The sequence below is a fragment of the Zonotrichia leucophrys genome, chromosome 8, assembly GCF_028769735.1.
Source record: "Zonotrichia leucophrys gambelii isolate GWCS_2022_RI chromosome 8, RI_Zleu_2.0, whole genome shotgun sequence".
Lineage (NCBI taxonomy): Eukaryota > Metazoa > Chordata > Aves > Passeriformes > Passerellidae > Zonotrichia > Zonotrichia leucophrys.
This window is the reverse complement of record NC_088178.1, coordinates 22,427,698-22,441,789: the sequence shown is the minus strand read 5'-3', so window position 1 is coordinate 22,441,789 and position 14,092 is coordinate 22,427,698. Positions and strand designations below refer to the sequence as shown.

General features: G+C 53.2%; 1 protein-coding gene across 2 annotated transcripts; it reads left to right on the top strand.

Moving 5' to 3' along the window:
• Positions 1–2,715: 2,715 nt before the first annotated feature.
• Positions 2,716–13,997, top strand: TAL1 (TAL bHLH transcription factor 1, erythroid differentiation factor). 2 transcript variants are annotated; one of them, XM_064720242.1, is made up of 5 exons: positions 2,717–2,853; positions 4,154–4,303; positions 5,494–5,922; positions 6,663–6,754; positions 10,886–13,996. In XM_064720242.1, coding segments are annotated over exons 2-5 (942 nt in total). In that variant the 5' UTR covers positions 2,717–2,853; positions 4,154–4,301; the 3' UTR covers positions 11,305–13,996. The 2 variants fall into 2 exon arrangements, with proteins under 2 accessions (XP_064576311.1, XP_064576312.1); XM_064720241.1 differs by lacking the exon at positions 4,154–4,303 and having other exon boundaries at positions 2,716–2,853; positions 10,886–13,997.
• The last annotated feature ends 95 nt before the right edge of the window (positions 13,998–14,092 follow it).

Below are 14,092 nucleotides of genomic sequence, written 5' to 3'. Positions count from 1 at the left end.
CATGCAGCCTCTTCCATCAACAAGGGTATTTGCTTCCTTTCAGGAAAGGTGCTACTTTACTGTGCTGAAAAATAAAACCTTTCTCAGTCCCTGAATCTCCCCTGGATCAGGCATAAGCTTATTATCTGCCAGCACATTTTCTGCTGAATCAGTCAAAAAATAGTTAATGTTTTTGAACATTCCAGTGAGATGAATGAGGCAATTCATACCTCTGAGCTATTGTTGCAGGGTTTTGTTCTTTGTTTCCTATTGTAAAATGTCTGGAAACACAGGAAGATGACAGCTGTATTGGTTAATATTTTAAAGACTTTCTTCAAATGCTCAAGGGCTAGAAACAATCTGAAAACAAAAGCCAAACTACTTGCACACAGCTCAGGACAAGGGTGTGGTGTTATAATAAGTTACACAAAGCATATAATCCTGGATAGCAACCTTTAAGCAAGCAAAATGTCAATTTACCGGACCAAAACAAAAAAAAACACCCTTCCCTTTAAGCAACATTTTCCTTTCTTAATATGGTGCTGAGTAATTTCAAGATGTCTGGATTTTTTTTTTTCCCCTGAAGCATCCACTGCAATTTGAGGTAAAAAAATACACGTTAAGCCAGGTCTGGCTTTGTTGACTGAGCACTGAGGCCCAAGCTCCAGAGCTGGCTTGTGAGGTGATGGCATAGCTAATTGGGCAATGTTAAGGCTTTATTGATTTGGTTTTTGGTTTTTTTTTTTTAAGATTGTTTTTAGCTATTATTTATTATAATTAAGGGAAGATATTTATAGTGCTAGCTTGAAAAGGTGCTAGGCCTGCTCAGAGCATCACTGACTGCTTCACTTTGGATCATTTCGATGCTCCCCACCCTGACTGAAGGGTTTGATCCCTCTTCAATGAATTAAAAATGCGGGCCTGAGCACGGCCCGGCTCCCAGCGCAGCGGGCCCAGGCACGGCTGGGAATGGCCCTCGGTGCTCAGAAGATGCTCGGCTTCCTAATCTCCCCCGCCCAGCCCCGGCTGTTCTATCTTTAACGCTTCCTGTTGCCGAGAGGAGCCGGCTCGAGCATGGTCGTGTTTCCTGGCGGGAGGCACGACGGGCTCTCCGGCGCGTCGTGACCGCCGCGGCCCCGCCGCCCCCCGCACGCCGCCGGCATCGTGCGGGCTCCTGCGGCCGGGACACGGCCCGAGCCTGTGCAAGCCTCTCCCACGGCCGCGGCCAGAGCGGGAGGCTGAGGGGAAGGAGTGAAAGGAAGAATAACAGCTCCGGCATTTCCCCCTGAGCAGGGCGCGCAGGTGGCGGGGAGACAATGGCGACCCCCGCGCCCCGGCCCCGCCGCCGGCCCCGCTCCACGGCAGGTGCGGCCGGGCCGGGCCGCCGCCTGTCCCCGGGCCCCGCGCACGGCCCGAGCCCCGCAGAGAGCACCGGGGGTGTCCCGGGAGGGGCTCAGCCCGGGCCCCTTCCCTGCCGCCCCGCGCCCGCCGTGATTTCGTTGATTTTCGGGTTCCCAGTGCCCGAGCTGTCCAAACCCGCTCCCCGCCGCTGCCTTTGGGGCCGCGTTACCCCCCGGTGCCCTGAGGAGCGGGGCTGGGACCTTCCAGCCACTCCTGCCTCCCCCCTGTCTATGCCGCGACCCTCGGGCATTTCGGGGAGCTTTCCACGCCTCCCGTGACTTTGGGACCGCCGCGCAGGGCACCGCGGCCCCCGCACCGCTCGCTCCGGGGGCACGGGGCTCTGCCCAAGCCGGGGGTCCGTGTCCAGGCCGGGGCTCCGTGTCCAGCCCGGGGGTCCCTGCCCAAGCCGGGGCTCCGTGTCCGCCCGGGCCCGGAGCTCTCCGGGCCTGGCTGAGCCCCTGCCCCGACGGGGCGCGCAGCCGGCCCCGAGCTCCGGCCCCCGCAGCCCATCCCCAGCCCCGCTGGATCCCCGCACTGCTGCGGGGCAAGCCAGGGCTCTTTTCTCCCTTCCCCAAGCCCCTCTCCTCCAGGGTACGCCAATAACACCCCGAATTTCTCGAGGTGCCGGCTCAGTACCCGCTCCGCTCACGGTGCCCAGCATCCCCCAGCTCGGCAGGAATGCTCGGCCTCCTCCCACCCCAGAATGGGAGGCGAGACAGGGAGCTCACCCCAGTTCAGCCCTTCAGCAAAAATATACAATACTGGGGGGGAAGGCTGGGGATTGGGGCCGGTTTTCTCCAAAACATCTCCTTTCGATGTGCTTTATTTACCTCCTCTTGTCCCAAAGCAGCCCACACCCTTTCCCCCTCTCTCAACATCTCTAACAATTTATTTTGGCTCATTAAATTTAATTAAGAACGGAGTAGGTGTTCCATATTTAATAATAATAACAAAAAAAAAAAAGCAGCAAAAAAAGGAAAAAAAAAAAACAAACTAGGGGCATAATAACCTCCAAGAGGACTAAAATAAAGAATCGCTATTCAGATGCGGGCAGCCACAGTGCAATTTTTTATTACTTTTTTTTTCTCTCTTTTTTTTTTTTTTTTTAGTGTCTTTTTAAGAGCATCTAAGCACACACACATAAAAAGCTAGAAGGCATGCATTCCGGAGTTATTCCTATGCATATCCCTGCAATAATTTTCCGCTTTCCTTCGATAAAATTGCCAAATAATAATGAATCATTTCATAAATAATGGGTTTAGAAGCTTATCAGGGCAGGCGGGCCACTGCTGGGGTTTTATCTCTCTCGGCCACATTGCAGTAGTGTTCCGCTCTCCATACTAAATAGGAAACTGGACGTGATGTGGAATTAGAGCCTACCCAGCTGAAGCCACCCAACACTTACTACAAATATAGCCGCGATGCGTAGGCCACAAAATGGCTCCACTCACTTTTCCCAATGAAAAGCAAATGGTGAGTAAAGAGGAATCGGCTCCGCACGAGTCTGGGCGCTGGGGGCGGCGGGATGCGGGTTTGGGGGGCTCCGGAGGGCAGCGAGGGAGCTTTTGGGGGCTTCTGCCCCACATGAGAGACGAGAAAAAACACAAAATCTCTTCCGCGGTTGGGTTTTAATCTGTTTTATTCTTTGATGCGGGGTCGGTGAGGAGAGGAATACGCTTTCCCCTTTGAAATCGCGGGGTGCGGCCGCCCCACCGCGCCGGGGCTGCGGCAGCGAGGGACGGGCTGGGGGCGCTGGGGGCGAAGCGACCCCCGGGCCCGGCTCCCCCTGCCCTCCCCAGGGACAGAGAGCGGGACACGGCCCGGCCCACGGCCACAACCTGAGCGCTGCTCCCCGGAACCCCCATACCCCGCTCCCTGCCGCCCCTTCGTTTTGGGGCGATTTCCCTACAAAGGGACTGCGGGAGAGGTGCGCTTTAGGGTTGGAAATTTCCTGCCGATCGGCTGCTGGAAAACAAAAGGATTTTGCGAAGCAGAAACTAGCGGGCGGGGATTTAATGCCCCCCCTCCATTTTTTTCTAAACGAAACCATCCCAATTTAAGGCAAAATTCTGCTGATATATTTGCGGTTTTGCGTATTTCGTTTTTTAACAAATGCGGGAACAGACGGCATCGGGATTATTCATTTTTTTACGTAGGGGAAAACCTAATTTTTGGTGATTTCGTTGGCGGGGCGAGCCGGCCTCACCTTCCTGTGGCCGGGCGGCGGGGAGCGGGCTCACTCCGCCGGTGTGAGCTCTCGCCGTTGGTTCCTCGGCCGGTAACCGGCCCCTTGAGGAATTTAATTTGCCCCTTTAGGAATTAAATTTTCCAGCCGGACGTGGGAGAAACGCCGCCGTCGCCGCCGCTTCGTGCGAGCCCATCGGGAGAAAAACAACCCCGATGTCCGGCCCCGTCTGTGATTTCCTCCCGGGAAGACCGGGCTTGCAATGTGTCCAAAAAACCGCCCAATTCGCCCCAAATATAGGGCGCTTTTTTTCACGCCTTTTTTATTTTTTTTCTCTGTTTGTTTTTATTTTTCCACGCCAGGCCATGGCCGTCGCTCGCTGTGGCCCCGTGTGCGAGGCGGCGGCGGCGGGGTGGACCCGGGGGTGGCCGCTGTCCCCTCTCCCAGGGGCCTCCCGGGGGTGCTGTCCCCTCCTTCCCTCTCCCCTGCACCTTTCTCCCTCCACTGATCTCCGGCAAACCGGACCCACGAGATCCACCCTCTCCTTTCTTTTTTTTTTTTTTTCTCCCCCCCTTCTCTTCCTCCCAGGATTTAGCAGTTTTATCCCGATGCGGGTGTCCTTCCTCTCTGTAAAGTCGTAAGTACCTTGAGGTGGGAGGAGTAAATTCAGCCTGACACTGAGAGCGCTTTTGTTGAAACAGGAGAGACTTGCGGTGTCCCTACTTAAATATGACACATGTGAGTAATCTCTTCCTATACAATATCGGAATAGGCAATTAGATTTTTCTTTCTAGAGGGCTGGCGGGAAGGTGGCCGGAGGGAAGGCAGAGAACTTGTGCTTTAGGTTGGGTGGTTGTAGTTATTTTTATTTTATTTTCCAGAGAGATAGTGATATATGGCAAAAAAAACCCAATTGGTTTTTTGTTTTGGTTGTGTTCGGTTTTGGTTTTTTTGGATTTTTGGTTTTGGTTTTTTGTGTTTTTCCTCGCGACTCAGTTTATCAGAAACGGAATAAAAATAACCCGAGGCAAAGGAGCGAGAAAGATGGGTGGCAGCTCTCTGCTCCGCGAAGCTCCTTATTTAAATAGAAAATAATAATCAATCAACCAAAACAACAACAACAACAAAATCCAAAAAAGAACGAGGGCATAAGTGGGAGATAAAGCATAGAAATAATCGCGATATCTGCTGGAGGCTCGAGGTGCCCTGTCGCGACAGCGTTTGTTCTGCGGGAGCAGGGGGACAATGCTGTGCGTGCGGCCGCGGCCGGGCCCCTTCCTCCTTCCTGCGGCAGCGAATGCGCGCGGGGATTGACTCCGTTAGGGGCTGCGTTAACCCCCTCTCCCCCAAAAAGTGGTTTCGGGTATATTTCGATAGTTTATAAATAACAATAAAAAATAACCATGGGAGGAGAAGGGGCCGCCCGTTAGGGTAAGGCCGCTACGGGCAGGCCGGGCGGTGACGGGGCTGGCTCCGAAGGGCAGCGAGCACTGCAGAAACGGGGGTGGGGAACCCCAAAACGGGGAGAAATACCCCCAGAAAAGCGGGGATGGGTGCTGGGCCTCGGCTGTAATTTGGCCGCACAATTTGGCCGCACAATTTAACCCGCACCCTCGGGCGCTGCCCGTCGGTGCCGCTGTGAATCCCCGGCTCCGGCCCGTCCGCACCGTGCGGGACCGGGGCGCTGCCAGACGTCAAAGCTCCGCTCCGCCAGCCTCCGTGACGTCACGGCAGGGCCGGGGCGCCCCGTGACGTCACGGCACCGCACGGCTCGGCGGGGTGGACGAACAGACCGCCCCCCCTCCCGCCAGCAAACCCCGAGTTATTTGGGGCCATCGGGAGCTCCCCCGTCTCTCCCCGACGAGGTGCGGGCCCCGTCGGGCGGTGCCGGTGCAGGGGCCGGCCCTGAGTGCTGCCTCTCTCCGCAGGACGATGGACAGGCCGCCCGCCCCGCCGCCCCCCAGTGACCCCCGCGATGCCCGCCCCGCCCGGCGGCACGACTCGGAAGCGGAGCCCACGAGCGAGCCCGAGAGCAGCCGCGGGGGCATGGAGGCGCCGGCGGACCCCCAGCTGCTGCTCAACGGGGCGGCCAAGGAGGCGGGCCGGCCCTCCCCCGGGCCCCCCGCCGCCGCCGTGCCCGTCATCGAGCTGGTGCGCAGGGGGGGCTCCCTGGACATAAAAAGCCGTGAGGCGGCGGGCGAGGCGATGCAGAGAGCGCCGGGAGCCGAGCCGTGCCGCGCCGCCGAGGCCGCCTGCGAGGCCCGCATGGTGCAGCTGAGCCCCCCCGCGCTCCCGCTGCAGCCCCCCGGCAGGGCCATGCTCTACAACCTGGGCCAGCCGCTGGCCACCATCAACAGGTCCGTGTGTCCCCATCCCCATCCCGGAGCGGTGTCCCAGGGATTGTCCCGCGCGGTGTTGGGGCGGCGGGAGGCGCGGGGTGGAGACGTGGGGGCAGCAGCAGCAGCATCCTTTCATCTGCGTGGGGATCGTCAGTAAAATCATCGTGGGTTTGCACGCAAACTTTGCAAAGAGAGAAAGGGGAAAGGCGGGGGGAAAGTCAAATAAGAAACGAAAAATTAGTTCCTCGAAGGAAAATAATTTGAGAAGGTAAAGTCCTGGGTAGAGCAACGGGTCCGGCAATAAGCGGACGAGAACCGGTTTAGCTCTGCCGAGCTCCCCGGGCTCTCTCTGCTCTCCGACGAGTCCCGCAGATGAGTGAAGGGACAGCAAGGCTCTGACAGGCGCTGAGCCATCCCGGGAGTGTGCGGGGACGGACCCCGCTCGCCTCCCCGGGAGAGCTGCAGTCAGGGGGCCGAGCGTGCCCGAAGCGGCGGGAATGGGGGGATTCTGCCCAAATCCGCAATCCTGGACTCCCCACGCCGCTCACATCCCCCTGCCCGCGCAGGGCTGGCGTCTCCCGCTGCGTGTCCCCGGCTGGCCGCGTGTGCTGTCACCGCACGACCCCGGGCTCGCTTCGTGAGCCGTGAGCTCGCCCCGAGGTCACGGAGCAGCTCCGCTTCCCGCCCGCCCTGGGGCAGCCCTATCGGGCCAGGGGGATGTCGGTGTGTCCTCACGGCCTGTCCGCCTCTCTTTGCAGCGGGTTTTTCGGCGAACCCGACTCCTTCGCCATGTACGGCAGCAACCGGGTGAAGCGGAGACCCTCTCCGTACGAGATGGAGATCACCGACGGTGAGAGAATTTCGCCCCTGCGCCGCATTTTGGGGGGAAGGGGTGTCTCTGTCTGCCATGGGGGGAAAGTTTCTGCACAATGCCACACTCTGGGACTAAACCCCCAAATAATAAAAGGACCAAAACCCCAAAGCGTAAAACGCGAGTAGGATGCCCAGGGAGGCAGGGGGCTCTCCGGTAAGCAGAGCACACAGCGGTTCCCAGCAGCGTGCTGGGAGAGTTTGCCTTCAGTCAGCGCCCAGCTCAGCCTGTGGCTAATTACATCCCTATTCTGCGAATTGCTTAGAGATTAAATCCGAAAGAAGACAAGAAATGCGTGTCTTTGTTGAAGTGCGGATCAGGGCCATTGCCATTGCGGTGAGATGTTGGGTCTCTAAAACCATTCCAGCCCGGAGGCGTTCGCCCCGCAGAGCCCAGCCTTGGGCAGAAAGGATAACCTGCCTTTAAACCAGCTCTTGGGCATCCTGCTCGCGTTTTAGGGTTTGCCTGCTCCGGGCAGCAGGTTTGGGGTGTGCAAGGGGATCTCTGCCCACGCAAAGGGACACTCGCAAGAACGATTTGCACGTGGAAGGCCGGCCTGTTTATCTCTGCAGTTAATAGCTCGAACACGCGAGATTCGCTGAAACGCGTTTTATCTTTAGCGATTGGAAACACTTTATTTCAATTGCTGGACAACTAATTCTCCTTCTTTCCAGCTAGCCGTCCCTTCCCTTCTACCCAGCTAATCTAAGATCGAATCATAACCTGCATCACTCTAAAATAATGCATCCCGAAATGACAGGCTCAGGGCATTATCGGCATTAATCAGAATCCTCTCCCCTCCCGCTCCTTTCAGACTGCAGCCCCGTGGGACAGGGGGTGTTACAGCCCCAGTGCAAGAAGGGCTTTTTGTCTGGGTTTTACCATTTATGGGGAAAAGTCCATCCAATCTCGGTGTCTGACTAAAGCTTTGCACTTGCTATTAAATTAGGTATTAAGGATTACAGAAATACTTGGCTGTAACCAAAATTTTGAACACATAAAATTTTGATGCAGGCGTACAGATTGGGACCAATCCTGCAGGTTCTGGTTCGTGTGAATTTCCAAGATTGGACTCAACATTTTTTGAGGGGCAAAAAGGGTATCAGATTATGTTGTGTAAACAGGAATAATTTGTAGGGATGCAAATCCCATGCTGAGGCACCTGTGTGGTCTGAGGCACTTTTCTCATTGCTCTGATGGGCACCTGCTGGGTGACATCCAGGGCACACAGGAGCATCATTCTAGAGGGTCCTCAGCCCTTGGGGGCTGCAGAAGGGCAGGAAAGTCTTCCCAGACACTTTGTGTTTGTGGTTATTTCTGCAAGAGAATAAGTGGTGCAGTTTTTGTAGTAGTTCTTTATCTATTCTATGGAAATTTTGTTCCATTTAATATCTTTAAAATTCCAGAAGTAAAGATAAAAATGCAAAAAGATCTCTAAAAAAGTATATCCTGGAACTTTGGAAGAGCTTCTTTTTATTAGTTTCCCTCATATTTCTAATTAAAAAAAAAAGCATCAGTCAATCCATTCGAACAAAATCCAGGCAAAAATTCTCATCTGATTGCTTGAATTAATTATGAGGCAAGTTTTTTTTATGAGAAGTAGATTTTCTATTATAACACAGCTATGGGGCATTTTAATTTCCTCCAGTGCTTGACATGTTTTGGCCAAAGCCTGATCTCTTTCTAAAAGATATGTTTAATTCAGTTGGTGCAGGAATCAAGAAGTTGACTGGTGTCAGAATTTGTTTTATATGTACTAAAGCTTGATTTGGGTGCCTCTGGATGAAAATGAACAGGTGTTTTTTTTGTGTTTTTTTCCTGATTTCTGACTAATTTATGAATAGATGCCTTTTAGTCATCAATTTTCAGTGAACAGAAACACATATTTGAAGACTGAAAGCCTCTTGAGGATACTTTTTAATGAGCAGTATCCAAGGTGTGGTTATTTCTCATACCCTTATGGGAGTAAATAGCTTTTGAGCACCATCTCTCTCTGGATTCAAAAACAGTTGCTTTGTCTTGTCTGGAAATAGCAGTAAAGTGTTAAAAATGTCATATTATTTTAGTAGGATGTAGCACATTCTTCACTGCTTAATTAGCAGTGCTGCTGGAGGTCCCTTTGGTCCCTGTCACCTTCCCCACAATCCTGTGGCACAGCACACATCAGGGGCAGGAAACCTTCCCTTTGCATGAGCTCTTGTACCTAAATTCATACCGAGGGCATTAGGTGCTCTTTGGGGGTGAATATTGCCTTTGTTAAAGCATCACACTGGAATCCTAGAGGTCAGGGAGGTGTTTGTCATTTCTGCATCCCCCAGCTTGTCCCAGGGGCTGTTTGTGGCTTTAGGAGACCCCCAGCTCTGAGCACACCGTGATGAGTGTGTTGTGAGGCTGCTCACACACTGGAGAGGCTGGCAGCTTTCACTGGCTGTTTGAGTGTGTGTCCCCATGCAAACCCTGCAGGGCAGGGGGTTCTGAGGGCTGTGCTGGGCTGCAGGGACCCAGCTTCCCCCAAAGAGAGAAAAGTGTGATGGCATCTGATGGTATCTGATGGTATCTGATCAGCTGGAACAAGGAATTCCACTTCTCCTGTTGTGCAAGGTGGGATTTGCTGAGGTACAGCCTGACCAGGATACTCATAAAAAGTCACACCTGTTTGGTTCCTGTGCCACAGCCAAGGCAGCCAAGAGTTTTGGTAGAAAAGAATAAAGGTGTTTAAATGTGCCCCGGGGGGCTGGTTCCACCGTGTGATGTCAGAACTGTGGCTTGAACTGCTCACCAAGGCCAGGGACTTGTTCCCACCAGGAGGGAGAAGTTAGGCAGGTGTCACAGAGTGGGGGATACAGGACAGAGATGGGGGGAATGGGAACTCCACAGTCCTTTGGGGTAAATCTCACCAGTGTGTCACCTGCAAGGCTTTGCTTCACACTCTTAGGTAATTTTCATTGTATGTGGTGCTTCCTATACCATGGGAGTTTCTGCCCTGAACATTCTTCCAGATTTTCATGAGATTGATGTGACCTTCCATTGTTGATGTCTCCTGGAGGAGATGATGGGAAGGATGTAATAATAAAATCATGTTATGGTAGTGTTCCCTCATGTGAGTTGGTTTCCATGGACCCAAGGACCTGCAATCCTGATTTACAGCACTGCTGCTCCTGCAGAACGGTGTTTTTCAGCAGATGTGCTTTTGGGTCTCTCCTAGCACAGAGACAAAGCTTTTCTCATGTACACCAGGAGGTGCCTGATGTGCTGAAAGGAGAATTGGTGTGCTTTGTGCCTTCATCCTGCGTAGCATCCCCTCTCAGAAACATGGCTGTAAAATTTCAAGGTGCAATTGGAGGTCACATGTAATTAGGTCAAATGAGCACGTCCAGCAAATTGGGGCCCCTTCTCCAAGCAGTGTCAGAGGGAATTTTTGCCCTGTGGCAGTGATGACAGAGAGCAGGCAGCCCTCAGGTGAGCCATGAAGCTGTTCCAAACAGGGATCACCCTTCCAGCAGGACACTGCCTTCACTCCATGGTCAGTGTGGTCACTTCCTACCTGTACTCATTGCTATGGGACAAATCCCATCACCTCATTTCATTCAGAGGGCTGCTGGCAACCCCCTGGTCTCTCTCAGCAGGGAAGACCTCTGGATCTCAGAGTTGTCAAAGCCTCTTCTCGAGCTGATTTCCCCCCGTCCCAGTGATGTGTCCTTTAGACAATTTTTGGGATAGAAAATAAAGCCATCTAGTGAGATAAACTTTTATTAGGACCATGGTTGCTGAGTTATCCTTGTTGATGAGATGAGATACCCTAAAATTATAGCAGCCTTCTGCACACATATCATGGCCTAAGCCTTCTTCCTTGGAGAGGTAAATTTCGATATCTGAGGAGTCATCCAAAGAGATGCAACTCCATTTTTCCCTTCCACTGAATTGAACAGAAGTTACGGCTTTCTCAGCTTAAGGGCTCAGCTTCCACTTAGCTGGAAACTCTTGTTTCACTGCCTTGCTGATTAAACCTCACTACAATTAGTCAGTGAGTTAATTTGCAAAGCAGTGGCCTATTCAGCAAAGTAATATGTGTTGAACCCAGTTCCTAATTGTGCGTGGTTGGCATTGCAGGCCCTCACACGAAGGTGGTTCGTCGCATCTTCACCAACAGCCGGGAGAGATGGAGGCAGCAGAACGTCAACGGGGCCTTTGCGGAGCTGCGCAAGCTCATCCCCACCCACCCGCCCGACAAGAAGCTCAGCAAGAACGAGATCCTGCGCCTGGCCATGAAATACATCAACTTCCTGGCCAAGCTGCTCAACGACCAGGAGGAAGAAGGAAACCAAAGGGGCAAGGTGAGCAAAGACTCGGGGATAGTCCAGGAAGACCTCCTGCAGGACATGCTGTCCCCCAACTCGAGCTGTGGCAGCTCTCTGGACGGGGCGGCGAGCCCGGACAGCTTCACGGAAGAGCACGAGGCGCTGGACTCGAAGCACACGCGCAGCCTGCACCACGCCATCCTCCCCGTCGAAGGCAACGCGCAGCGGTGATGACCCCCACGCTGCTCCCCGAGGGCCACGGGGGACAGGCCGGGCCTGTGCAGCTGCTGGAACTTGTGCCTGTGGGATCTGTGACTCTGCCTTTCCCCGGGAGCTCGCTCTGCCTGCGCTGGCTGAGGACCAGACCAGCCCAGATGAACGTTGGGGGTTTAGGTACGCGACCGTACGGAGGAGAAAAGCGTTGAGGTCGTCTTCGTTGTACAGAACTGCTCGGGATGGGACTCTGAGGAGGGGAAGGAGACGTGGCTGGCGCCTCTCCGGCATTTAGAGGGTTCCCAGACCGCTTGGTGAGCGTCTCTTTGCAAACATCCATCTGGGTGAGGCATGGAACTCCTCTTCCTCTGCCCGCGGAGGCCGCCGGCGCTTTCCAGCTCCACGTGGTGCTGGAAACTGCTGCATCACACCAGCGCTGCAGCGCTCCTCCAGCCTGAGCACATCCAGCTGGTCTGAGCAGGAGCTTGGCCACATATTCCTGTTGTCCGAGAGCTTTTGACTGTATCTTTTTAAAGAGGTGAAAAAATACCCTCAGCAAAAGAACTATTAAAAGGATTTAGACTATTTCTTTTTCTCTCCTTTTTTCTTTCTTTCTTTTTTTCTTTCTTTCTTTTTTTTTCCCTTCCCTTTCTTCCTTTCTCTTCTATCTGATTTTGGATTGTTTGGGCTTGTTGTATTTATGATGTGGGATTACTTCCGTTTAACACTGTCATGCAGTATCCATGAACGAAAAGGTACATAGGTATTTTCTGCCACCCTCCCAGTCCCTGATTCTTCTGCTGGTTACACTCAGCAGGTGAATTTCAAGCCTGTTGTGGTCTCCTAGGGTTTTTCCAGTGGTTTCTGTGGGGCCAGAACTTCTCTCCAGAAAGATGAATTTCAGAGTTGGTAAAGGAAGAAAATACTTGCTAGTGAAGTATCTCTTTGGACTGGGGGATTTTTAAATTCAGAAAAGCAAAAAAAAAAAAAAAAGGGGCAAAATGAGTCAATGATGTATCAACAGTGTGCGTGTACATAGGGTTATAAAAAGGTTTTTTAATGGTATGCTTTGAATTTTTTGGTTTTATTTTGTGAAATGGTGGTTCAGCTGTGCCAATGCGGACAATAGTGCTGGATTTAGTCTGGTGTTAGGAAAGTCCTCACCTGTCGAGGCTGGTGGGAGTCCACAGCCTCTCTGAATCTTGGGGGAAGCAGTAAAACAGTAGTGGGATTAGCCTGCACTCCTGAGTGATAAAATTGCTGCAAAGCTGATCTCTGTGACTTGGCTGATCCCCTGACCCTGCTGCCCCCCAGGAGGATGTTTGGGAAGCGGGAGAGCAGGGGAGCAGGAGGCTGCTGCTGCTGCAGTGGGAGCTGAGAGCCACACCGTGCCACCCCTGCTGCATCAGGCCCCCTCTCACCAGCCCATCTCCTGAGCCTGATGGAGCAACTGCCCCAAACCCATCCTGTCCCCCTGCACACGTGTCAGGGCACAGAAATCCTTACCATGATACAGCAGAACAAAACCCCAAACCCACACACAAACCTCCTTTGGAAGGGAATAAATCTCTCTGAGTGGGGACACCTTCCACCACACTCGTGCCTTCCCAAGGATGCTGAGGTACAAGGGAGCACAGGGAATTTGAGTGGGTGTCTGCAAGCCCATCCAGGCTTAATCCAGAGCCCTGTCATTTCCATCCCTGCTTGGTTTTGATGCCTCTTCATAAATAATAGGGAAGAGTCTGGCATGTGGCTTGGCATGTTAGGCAGAATTAGTTGCCTGGGAAGGGATCCTGGCCCATGCAAGGATTTCCAGCATAGCCCCCAAATTTTTGGAAAGCACCAATCTCCCCCATCCTAAACTGGGGAAAAGGAGGAAAACTCTTGGGTCTGGGTTGCCTGTGCAGGGGGTTTTTATTAGAGGAAGGGACCAGGGAAGGTGCTGGGGGTGAGGAGGCGATGCTGAGGGAGAGGTTGGACTGGTACTGGTGCCAGGGCTAGGAGAGACAAGCAGGGGGCTGCCAGGGTGCCCTCGGGGTGGGAGGGGAGTAGGGGAGTGCTGTCACACAGGTGAAGCCATTCCTGGTTCCCGAATAACCCTGGGTGGGTATGTGGGGTTTTACACCCTTGTTATTAACCTGGCACAAGAAAATAAAATAATTCACCCTCAGACACCCCTCATTCCACACAAACCCATTGCTTCCTGTCTGTGTCTTCTGGGGAGCTGCACACTTGGGGAAATGGTACAACCTTGTCAGCACCCCAAACACCCCCAGGCACCGAGCAGGGAGTGCCGCAGGTCCCCGGGGCATGTACAGTTGTACTTTAATTGTGATTTGAATGGTACATTTCCTCTGCCCACCTCTCCTCCTGCCTGCTTCACCTCTCGCTCTGTGGCCCATCACCCCCATTCCTGTCGGCAGCAGCGCCCTGGGGCAGTGTCGTACCGTGTGAGTGAATTCCTGCCTTACCGATTTTGGTTTTTTCAGCCCCATCCCTCTCTCTGCCACCCTCCCCCTTGGATTTCTGCATTTTTTCTGCAGAAATGAAGTAACCAGACCTGGTACCCTGAGTCTCAACCCACTGTGGACGTGCTATTTAGAAAACACATTTGTTGTAATGTGTGTGTATATATAAATATATATATATAATGAATATATCAAGAATATTTCTAAATAAAGTTTTACAAAGCAGCCTCCACTCGCTGTCTGCCTCTATCCCACCTCATCCCTCGAATCCATCATTCGTTTGGAGCTCCATCCCTGAATGCCGTGGGGTGAAGATGCTGGGGTGGCGCATTCCCAGC

Excerpts from the sequence above, each read along its gene's own strand:
- TAL1 (XM_064720241.1), top strand. Across the intron at positions 5,923-6,662 it reads CCGCTGGCCACCATCAACAG|CGGGTTTTTCGGCGAACCCG; the intron begins GTCCGTGTGTCC and ends CTCTCTTTGCAG. Across the intron at positions 6,755-10,885 it reads CGAGATGGAGATCACCGACG|GCCCTCACACGAAGGTGGTT; the intron begins GTGAGAGAATTT and ends TTGGCATTGCAG.